The sequence below is a fragment of the Oncorhynchus mykiss genome, chromosome 26, assembly GCF_013265735.2.
Source record: "Oncorhynchus mykiss isolate Arlee chromosome 26, USDA_OmykA_1.1, whole genome shotgun sequence".
Lineage (NCBI taxonomy): Eukaryota > Metazoa > Chordata > Actinopteri > Salmoniformes > Salmonidae > Oncorhynchus > Oncorhynchus mykiss.
This window is the reverse complement of record NC_048590.1, coordinates 10,270,913-10,282,343: the sequence shown is the minus strand read 5'-3', so window position 1 is coordinate 10,282,343 and position 11,431 is coordinate 10,270,913. Positions and strand designations below refer to the sequence as shown.

At 41.3% G+C, this 11,431-nt stretch overlaps 1 protein-coding gene across 1 annotated transcript in view; it reads right to left on the bottom strand.

Moving 5' to 3' along the window:
* Positions 1–236: 236 nt before the first annotated feature.
* Positions 237–11,431, bottom strand: part of gnmt (glycine N-methyltransferase) — a 13,157-nt gene continuing 1,962 nt past the window's right edge. The window contains exons 2-6 of the mRNA XM_021585680.2: positions 10,397–10,524; positions 8,957–9,070; positions 6,743–6,885; positions 2,146–2,264; positions 237–1,776 (exon numbers count right to left, since the gene is read on the bottom strand). Coding sequence (XP_021441355.1) covers positions 1,605–1,776; positions 2,146–2,264; positions 6,743–6,885; positions 8,957–9,070; positions 10,397–10,524 — 676 coding nt within the window. The 3' untranslated portion in view covers positions 237–1,604. The remainder of the gene's footprint in view (positions 1,777–2,145; positions 2,265–6,742; positions 6,886–8,956; positions 9,071–10,396; positions 10,525–11,431) is intronic.

Below are 11,431 nucleotides of genomic sequence, written 5' to 3'. Positions count from 1 at the left end.
ACGTTCAGATCTGTTGCGTCAGCCTCATTGCTTTTAAAGGTTTTTTGATGCGAGTGGTTGTATTAATTTGTGATCTATCACATCCCACAACTGTCCCAGAGTATGTTTGGGGTGGCCTAGTGGTTAGAGCGTTGGACTAGTAACCGGAAGGTTGCAAGTTCAAACCCCCGAGCTGACAAGGTTGTTGTTCTGCCCCTGAACAGGCAGTTAACCCACTGTTCCTAGGCCGTCATTAACTGACTTGCCTAGTTAAATAAAGGTCAAATAAAAACAAATATTTCTCACAGAAGTACGAGTTCACCAATAGAATAGATCAACTTTTGTCCTATGGGAGATCTACTTAGGCTAGTGCTTTTGCTGTTCGTTAGGCCTACTCATCTTGTCGGCTGACAAAAAGTAAAATATAGACATTTTTAACGTCTTCACTTGTAGCCTACTTCGGGGCTGAGATGCATGTGAGAAGGACCCGATCACATAACGGGCATTGGCTAATAATAATTGAGATAGAGAGCCATGTGAGTAAGAGGTGCGTCAGAGCACGACTGCCAGGTGAATTATAATTATATTCAGGACACAACGGCCACATTGGCATGATTTGTTTTAAATGGCATTACGGCCACAAAATGGGGATGCCGTTAGGAAATTCGAGGCCTGGTGAGAATATTATCAAGTGCTTGTCAAATTGTGAATAAGAGACTGATGAAGTGTGTGCAGCCTGCATAAGAAACAAAGCAGAGCTCTTTGATTTCATGAGACTTTAAAGAATTCATTAGTCTCTTCATGCAGCCTAAAATCTAAACAAACATATCACAAATAAAGTTGCATAACTAACTAAATTAAGCATTTAGGAGGACCTGTTTCTTTGTTAACCGCTCAACACAGAATAGCTGCGTGTGCACTCTCTCGGTAACGGTTTAGAGAAAATATACTTTCTATTTTATTCAGCCACGTTCAAATGTATTCTTCACACTATAAAATAATGCCACAGAATTCTAAGAAACTTATCTGCTAAATGAACTAGTGTAGCCCACAGCCATTTGGCATAGCCAGATCAGAGTCTAACAAGGACAACTCAGAGTATGCTATTCTGTTCTTCTGAAAAATACATTTTCTTTAGACTGGTCTAAAATAAATAATGGATTTATTGTGATGGTGTAGGCTATATTAAATGTATTTATTAGAGTTGTGATTAAATGTAGATGTTCCAAAAGGTCTGCATCAGTGGCTTGTAGGCTATGTGTGGAAGCCAGGAGATGCTAAACGTGTTTATGTTAATTAATTGTAAATTACGATGAGACCGGCAGTTATTTGCTCGACAATCACCGGCTGACAAAATACTACCAAAGCATGGTTGGTAGATGCTTCCACATCACTCAAGATGGCTGTTGAGTGTCTCGTCTCTTGCGTTGCCTGAGAGTTAAAAGCCCCTGAAAGACCAAGGGATCGAACAGCATGAATATGGGCATTTGGGCTCAGGCTTGTTTTGGTTCAGAAAGGGAGAAGAGGCAGTTTGAACAGAAGGGTCAGCAGAAGAGACATGACAGAAAGTGTAGGGAGAAATAATGAGGGTTGAGATACAAAATCGTGGGAAAGTTGTGGGGTCCCTAAGCGGTCTTTTTGACCACGTGGATGAAGTAGCAGGGGGCCTGGCTCTGGCCGGGGGTGTAGGTCTTGAAGTCGCCGTAGACACTGTGCTCACACTTCCCGTGGAAGGCTCCCGTCAGGATCTCTTTGAAGTTGTCAATACGGTGAGGGTAATAGGACAGGCGGAATTTGCTGCAGGAACACAGACACGAGGCATAAAATGGGGGATCACACTTACTCTCCTAGCCAACAAGAACAAAATTAACAAATATAAAATGAAATTAAGATTTTAAACTTCAATGTAAAATAATACTGGACTAAATTATGAATTTGGTTGGAGGCAAGTAATCTCGTTTACTGGGTGATTTCTCACATGTGGTATGTTACAAGTGCCTACTGGGTAAACAATAGCCATTCAACATGTTTTGAAAAGAGAAAACAGAACATTGCGCTCCATTGCAAAGGTGTAAGGTTGTCAATATATTTGACCGCATCTTAATGTGCACATGACAAGTTTCACAATGCATTATGAATACATCTTAATGATATAAGTAATTGTACCTAAGTTCGGGGGAACTCTGTGGGCCCTCTGGCACCTGTACAGTGTAGTCCAGGGTGATCATGTGAGGCTTGTTGTCGACCCACAGCACAGAGGTGGTGATGTCCTGAGTAAGATCACTCTGAAAAATGACAGGCACACACACACACACGGTGGTTAGCCACAAAACAGTATGGATAAGGACATGCATACAGCATAATACCGAGGCATGGATGCAAACACTAGCATGTAAGAGAACTCATTACATTTTATTATGACTACAGTATATTGGTGTAAAATAGTACAGAAGACAACTGTAACCCTTCAGTGGCCAATAGAGGCATAAACAAAGTGTTGATAGCAAGGTGGTACTGCTAACTAATCACATAAAAATAAGGAAGCTGTTGCTATGATCAACAAGACGTTGGGCGCTGACAGACTTTTTCCATAAGTGGGGGGAATTTGCTTAAGGACTGTTTACCTGGCCGTATTCATAGGCTGCACTTTACCAGACTTTAAGAACGAGTGAGTAACTTTGAAAGCAAGTGCTAACATTTTTAAGCAGGCCTAAAAAAAATAAAAAAAAATGTAGATCCCAGTCTACTTCTATCAGGGCATCGAGTTCAATAAAATCTGCATCTACTTTCCTGGACTGTCTGAAATTGTTTTCTTTGCAAAGAACACAATATCCGACAGGCTTTTGGGAGATTTATGCCGAACGCTCATCTGCTGACCAGTTTTGGCAGGAATAGCATCCCCATAAATTGTGTCCGAATGACTTCTTCAAGCACTAAATACACTGATAGCACTCCCACATACGCCAGTGGTTCTCAGCATACTTTAGGTTACTAAACCCCCAGTACCCCCTCATGTGATCCAGAGTGGCGAAGCGGTCTAAGGCACTGCATCCCAGGCTGTATCACAACCGGCCGTGATTGGGAGTCCCATAGGGCGGCGCACAATTTGCTCAGCATCGTCCGGGTTAGGGTTTCGCCGAGCTAGGCCGTCATTGTTAAATAAGAAAGTGTTCTTAACTGACTTGCCTAGTTAAATAAAATAAAATATGTGCAACTGATGCAGAGGCATTTCTGATTCTTCAAGTACATCCGGTGGATAGGCCAAGTAACCCCCAGGGGTACTAGTATCAAATCAAATGTTATTTGTCACATACACATGGTTAGCACATGTTAATGCGAGTATAGCGAAATGCTTGTGCTTCTAGTTCCGACAATGCAGTAATAACCAACAAGTAATCTAGCTAACAATTCCAAAACTACTACCTTATAGACACAAGTGTAAGGGGATAAAGAATATGTACATAAAGATGTATGAATGAGTGATGGTACAGAGCGGCATAGGCAAGATACAGTAGATGGTATTGAGTACCGTATATACAATGCCTTGCGAAAGTATTCGGCCCCCTTGAACTTTGCGACCTTTTGCCACATTTCAGGCTTCAAACAAAGATATAAAACTATTTTTTTGTGAAGAATCAACAACAAGTGGGACACAATCATGAAGTGGAACGACATTTATTGGATATTTCAAACTTTTTTAACAAATCAAAAACTGAAAAATTGGGCGTGCAAAATTATTCAGCCCCCTTAAGTTAATACTTTGTAGCGCCACCTTTTGCTGCGATTACAGCTGTAAGTCGCTTGGGGTATGTCTCTATCAGTTTTGCACATCGAGAGACTGAATTTTTTTCCCATTCCTCCTTGCAAAACAGCTCGAGCTCAGTGAGGTTGGATGGAGAGCATTTGTGAACAGCAGTTTTCAGTTCTTTCCACAGATTCTCGATTGGATTCAGGTCTGGACTTTGACTTGGCCATTCTAACACCTGGATATGTTTATTTTCGAACCATTCCATTGTAGATGTTGCTTTATGTTTTGGATCATTGTCTTGTTGGAAGACAAATCTCCGTCCCAGTCTCAGGTCTTTTGCAGACTCCATCAGGTTTTCTTCCAGAATGGTCCTGTATTTGGCTCCATCCATCTTCCCATCAATTTTAACCATCTTCCCTGTCCCTGCTGAAGAAAAGCAGGCCCAAACCATGATGCTGCCACCACCATGTTTGACAGTGGGGATGGTGTGTTCAGGGTGATGAGCTGTGTTGCTTTTACGCCAAACATAACGTCTTGCATTGTTGCCAAAAAGTTCAATTTTGGTTTCATCTGACCAGAGCACCTTCTTCCACATGTTTGGTGTGTCTCCCAGGTGGCTTGTGGCAAACTTTAAACAACACTTTTTATGGATATCTTTAAGAAATGGCTTTCTTCTTGCCACTCTTCCATAAAGGCCAGATTTGTGCAATATACGACTGATTGTTGTCCTATGGACAGAGTCTCCCACCTCAGCTGTAGATCTCTGCAGTTCATCCAGAGTGATCATGGGCCTCTTGGCTGCATCTCTGATCAGTCTTCTCCTTGTATGAGCTGAAAGTTTAGAGGGACGGCCAGGTCTTGGTAGATTTGCAGTGGTCTGATACTCCTTCCATTTCAATATTATCGCTTGCACAGTGCTCCTTGGGATGTTTAAAGCTTGGGAAATCTTTTTGTATCCAAATCCGGCTTTAAACTTCTTCACAACAGTATCTCGGACCTGCCTGGTGTGTTCCTTGTTCTTCATGATGCTCTCTGCGCTTTTAACGGACCTCTGAGACTATCACAGTGCAGGTGCATTTATACGGAGACTTGATTACACACAGGTGGATTGTATTTATCATCATTAGTCATTTAGGTCAACATTGGATCATTCAGAGATCCTCAATGAATTTCTGGAGAGAGTTTGCTGCACTGAAAGTAAAGGGGCTGAATAATTTTGCACGCCCAATTTTTCAGTTTTTGATTTGTTAAAAAAAGTTTGAAATATCCAATAAATGTCGTTCCACTTCATGATTGTGTCCCACTTGTTGTTGATTCTTCACAAAAAAATACAGTTTTATATCTTTATGTTTGAAGTGTGAAATGTGGCAAAAGGTCGCAAAGTTCAAGGGGGCCGAATACTTTCGCAAGGCACTGTACATATGAGATGAGTATGTAAACAAGTGGCATAGTTAGTGGCTAGTGATAAATGTATTACATAAAGCTGCAGTAGATGATATAGAGTACAGTATATACGTATACATATGAGATGAATAATGTAGGGTATGTAAACATAATATTAGGTAGCATTGGATGTAGTCTATCACAGTGCCATCCGTTGTCACCAAAGCCCCATAATAATAATAATAATAATAATAATAATACCCACCACTGCGACCTGTTTGCTCTTATTGGCTGGCCCTCGCTTCATATTCGTCACCAAACCCACTGGTTCCAAGTCATCTATACGTCTTTGCTAGGTAAAGCCCCGCCATATCTCAGCTCACTATAACAGCGCTCACCCATAGCACGTGCTCCAGCAGGTATTTTTCACTGGTCATCCCCAAAGCCAACTTCTCCTTTGGCCGCCTTTCCTTCCATTTCTCTGCTGCCAAAGACTTGAACAAATTGCACATTTCTTTCTTTTTTTAAAATCACTGAAGCTGGAGACTCATATCTCCCTCACTAACTTTAAGCATCAGCTGTCAGAGCAGCTTACCAATAATTGCACCTGTACACAGCCCATCTGTAAATAGCCCACCTAACTACCTCATCCCCACATTGTTATATTTTTTGCTCCTTGGCACCCCAGTATTTTTACCTGCACATTCACCTTCTGCACATCTATCACTCCAGTGTTTAAGTGCTAAATTGTAATTATTTCACCACTATGGCCTATTTATTGCCTTACCTCCCTAGTCTTATTACATTTGCACACACTGTATATAGAATTTTCTATTGTGTTATTGACTGTACGTTTCCTTATTCTATGTGTAACTCTGTTGTTTGTGTCACACTGGTTTGCTTTATCTTGGCCAGGTCGCAGTTGTAAATGAGAACTTGTTCTCAACTGGCCTGCCTGGTTAAATAAAATGTGAAATATATTTTTGAAACGCATTAAGGAAAGAAATACCCCAAATTAACTTACGGCACACCTGTTAATTGAAATGCATTTCCAGGTGACTACATCAAGCTGGTTGAGATAATGTAAAGAGTTTGCAAAGCTGTCATCAATGCAAAGGGTGACTACTTTGAAAAATCTACACTTTTTGATTACTACATGATTCCATATGTGTTATTTCATTGTAATTGTGAAGACATCAAAACTATGTAGAAAATAGTAAAAATAAAGAAAAACCCTGGAATGAGTAGGTGTGTCCAAACTTGACTGGTACTGTATATTTTATACACTGGATAGGTTCAGTAAAACATGTGGTTTTACAGGGTCAGCCATAGTAGTACAGCACTCCTGGAGCAAATTAGGGTTAAGTGCTTTGCTCAAGGGCACAAACAGATTTTTCACCTTGACGGTGACACATGTCATCCCCCCCCAAAATAACAAATTAACTAAATAAAAGGGTAAGTAACTTGATAGAGAGATTAGATGCAAGAACGGAATGGTTGGTCAGGACAGAGCGACAAACTAATATGATGGTCAGATGGATTGACATAGACAAATAGATATGCCAACCACTGCTGATACGTATTGTAGTATCTGAATGCAACGTTTCTCAAACGTTTATTTTTATTTAGTACCTTGTAGTAGATGTTCTTGCCCTGGGGCGCTCGGCCTGTCTCCAGAATATAGTCGTAGTTACGGTGGTCAATGATTAGGATGCCCCCTGGTCTCACCATGCTGGCGATATTCTGCAGGGCTAACTTCTGATCACTCTGGTCCCCTGGGATAGACAAACATCAATACATCTTAACCACAAAACAATCAATATACTGTTACTGCCCCCCAAAAAATAATATATATAAAATACATTTTATCTTTCAAGACACTCAAGGACATCTTACATTAAAAGTAGGTCTACATAAAATCAAACAATTGCATCAAATAAATAAAAAAATCCAGCATGATGGTGTTGATGTGAGCCATGACTGGCCCTTCAAAGCACTTCATGGCTACCAATGTGAGTGCCACGGGGCGGTAATAATTTAGGCAGGTTATCTTCGCTTTCTTGGGCACAGGGACTATGGTGGTTTGTTCGAAACATGTAGGTATTACAGACTCAGTCAAGGAGAGGTTGAAAATGTCAGCTGGTTCACGCATGCTTTGAGAATAAGTCCTGGTAATGCATCTGGCCACGAAGCCTTGTGAATGTTGACCTGTTTAAAGGTCTTGCTCACATTGGCTACGGAGAGCGTGATCACAGTCGTCCGGGAACAGCTGGTGAGCTCATTCATACTTCAGTGTTTCTTGCCTCGAAGCGAGTATTAGAAGGCATTTAGCTTGTCTGGTAGGCTTGCGTCACTGGGTTTGTCTTTGTAGTCCGTAATAGTTTGCAAGCCCTGCCACATCAGTCGAGCCGGTGTAGTAGTATTCAATCTTAGACCTGTACTGATGCTTTGCCTGTTTGATGGTTGGTCTGAGAGCAGAGCGGGATTTCTTATAAGCATCCAGAATAGCGTCCCGCTCCTTGAAAGAGGCAGCTCTATCCTTTAGCACGGTGCGGATGTTGCCTGTAATCCATGGCTTCTGGTTGGGATATGTACGTACAGTCACTGTGGGGACGACGTCGTCAATGCACTTATTGATGAAGCCAGCCTGCGCTAGCAAACAGTCCTGTAGCGTAGCATCCGCGTTATCTGACCACTTCCGTATTGAGCGAGTCACTGGTACTTCCTGCTTACAAGCAAAAAGTAAAGCAGGAATCAGGAGGATAGAATTATGGTCAGATTTGCCAAATGGAGGGTGAGGGAGCGCTTTGTATGCATCTCTGTGTGGAGTAAAGGCAGTCTAGAGTATTTTTCTTCTAGTTACATACGTGACATGCTGGTAGAAATTAGGTAAAATAGATGTTTGTTTGCTCATGGCTTTATACAGCTCATGAGTGTCAGCATCTGTTTGTGGCAGTAAGTAAATGGCTACGAATAATATAGATGAGAACTCTTGGTAGATAGTGTGGTCTACCAAGACGAGCAATGCCTCGAGACTTCTTTAATATTAGACATCCGTGGTTTACCTACTCGCCGGTGAAAGCATCCGACCATCCTCCCCTTTTCTCTGTATCTGGGCCTAGTCTTGCCAAAGCAGGTTATCCTTTGCGTCAGACTCATTTAAGAAAAAGTCTTTGTCCAGTTTGAGGTGAGTAATGACTGTTCTGATGTCCAGAAGCTATTTTCGGTCATAGGACGGTAGCAGCAACATTATGTACAAAATGAGTGACAGTGTGAAAAAAATAGCACAGTTGGTTAGGAGCCCGTAATCACGCCATTATCAAAAGTACAATTTAAAATCAAAGGGCAAGACAATACAGGACAGATAAAAATAGGGAGGGGTTGGGTACAGGATACAAACCCGGTTTATGGTAAGTTTTAGGCAGTAGGTTTGGAAATAGGAAACGGACCTGGTTTAGGGTAAGGGTTTGGGGGGAACATAAGAAACTTAAGGCACTGAAGGAAGGGTAGACAGAGTCAAACATGGACCATAGGCTTTCTTGAAGAGGTGTTTTTTTTATTTAAATGAGATGACTATCTCTGCATCTCGTATGTGTGGGGAGTGCATTACTTGTATACTGTTACTAGCACTTATACTGTTATAACGGAACTATCAATCATTACTTGTAAGGTCAGATATCATCCCAGTCCTGCAAAGCTACACAACGTGCAGGCTTTCGTTCCAGCCCAACACAGAGAAGGCACAATAATAAAGTACCAAGTACTTCAAAGAGTGCACAAATAAGTTACTTGTGAGTCCAAAATCAGTTAGGTAATGACAATACTGGCTGCCTGCCCCTCACTCACCTTTGAAGTCTGGCAAGTGAGCGAAGGAGTTTCCCAGGCAGATGACTGCATCAAACCCATTCCCTGGCTTCTGCACATCTTCTGTAAGAGTCAGCCAGTTGGCCTCTTCAATCACTGGAGGAGGGTAAGGAAAAAGAGGAACAAAATTAAGAAATTATATTTAGGTCTAGAGTATTTTCTTTGACATCTTCCCTCCTAGTTTAATACCAATTAAGAAAGCTGAGGAATTGTGAGCTAAGCTTTAGCTCAGCAGGCTAACAAATAGAGATGTTAACGGCTAACCGTTAAATCAGTTAACGGCCAAAAATACATTTTACCAGTCATACTTATTGGTCTATAGGGTCATTTGCATAATTGTGTGGAGTTAAATACACACGCTGCAGTTTTCAATAGTCATGCATATTATCATCATCATCATCATCATCATCATCACACACCCACAGCATACAGAGCCTACCACCTGTCAGACAGCACAAGAGTAGCTCCTCAAAAGGTCTGTAGGCTACTGGAGTGAAACCTGTTTTTGTAAGCCTAGTTATTGCACAACAAATAACAATTCTCAAATTAAACTTTGTCACATGCACTGAATACAACAGGTGTCTTTCACCTTACCGTGAAAGAACTCAACTCTTTTTTGAACTGCACTGCTTTAAAATTATAAATTAACACAATACAATAACAATAAAGAGGCGATATACGATTCTAAACGCAATCACGTGTTAACTTGCGACCACGATTAAGAAGGAGACATTTTAATTTCTGAACTCTGAATTAAAGTGCACCTCCCATTCACCATTCAGGTGTATAGGCTATAAGCCTGCCTACCGTTGACTATCAAAGTGTCACCCACCACCTTGCAATGTGATCTTGGAAGTAGTAGAATTGTTTGAAACCTGAATGTTTTACTTTACTTCAAATGATGAGGCATGTCTTACCTTGCGAAAATTCAGTTTTATTAGCTGCTTCATTACAGGACTTGCATGTTCAATAATAAGCTATAGCCTTTTGAACAGTAAGACGATAGGCTTACTATTGTTGCATGTTTCCATTAAGCTCTTAATGAAAAATGCCCAGTCCTTGTATGCATACTTAGTATCAGAAAGGAAGAGGCAAAGCGAGAAGTTTCACTCTCGCCAAAATCTGTCCAAAACAAACCCATTTTATTTTGGGCCTAAGCTTGTCGCCAACCCTCCCACCTTGGGCCGACTCCCATTGTTAGGGCGGAAACTTAAGCATCTCATCATTATATACAGATCTCTAATAGTGTTCTGTTGGTCACGTCATTTTACTGTTTGGAAAACATGTTACTGTTGTTGACCGGTTAAATGAAGTCAGTCAGGCGGCAGCAAAATTGACCAAAATGTGCATGCCTACTAACAAAGCATTGTTGCGCACAGGAGAAGCAGATTTGAATCTGTGAGACACACCATCACTACTCACCCCACTGGTCAAAGGCACGCTCTTTTCTTCTCTCCCACCTTTCCTTCAGCGCGTACTTGAGCATTTTGTCGCTGGCGTCCACGCTCGTCATCTTAAATCCCTCCTCAACCAACATGATGGAGTCCACGCTGCAATAAATCAAAACCATTGGTGTTGGGTTTTGAACAAATGATTTTCTTATCTAACCTTCAAGGAGAAGTTCAGGTGTGGAAATTGTTGTAGAAACACATAACGATAAACATTCAGTAACATGGCAGTAACAAAACCACACAGGCCTATATGAAGTTGCCTAGCTTTGTGCTAAACTAAGCTAGCGTCAGCTACCCAGTCCCTAAATGGTCCTAAGCTAAACTATCACTGCTTTTGTTGGGTGTGTCACTCAGGTTAAAGGCAAACAGTCTGGTTGATGAAAAATGGATAACAAACACCTTACAAATGATTACCAATACAGTGACACCTGCAACAGGTTTATTAAAGCCAATGCTCATACATTTTAGTGGACAGCGAACACACTATAGAAACATTTGTGAATGGGGTGGACCTGTGCTCAAGCTTTTGCTGAGCTGGCAGTCTGTGTGCCAATTATTTCCATTGTAGACTATTGCGACACAAATCGAAACAGCATTGGCAGTTAAATTAGTCACACTCACTGCATCATTGGTTGAGAAGAGGGATTTAGTACTCAGAGAGCAAGAGTATATAAGTAGATCAAATGACAAAACAACTAGATGGTTTGCTATGGCAGAACATTCCAAAAGACCCAAATAGGATACAGCAGGACACTCCTAAATAATCCAGTTCCACCAGCCATGTTTACTTTGGGAGACACCAGGGCACACTTGCCAAACTCAAAAGGTCTACTGCACTACTCTGCCAGTATGTTCATATGACCATGGATTTCTCCTTGGAAATTAGGATAATTCTACAACTACCACACGGTTCGCTATGTGAATTAGGACACGTGTTAGGGACATAACTCAAATTAGCTCAGTAGAAGAGTACACCAGATAGTGACTACTGTACAAACCAACCGGA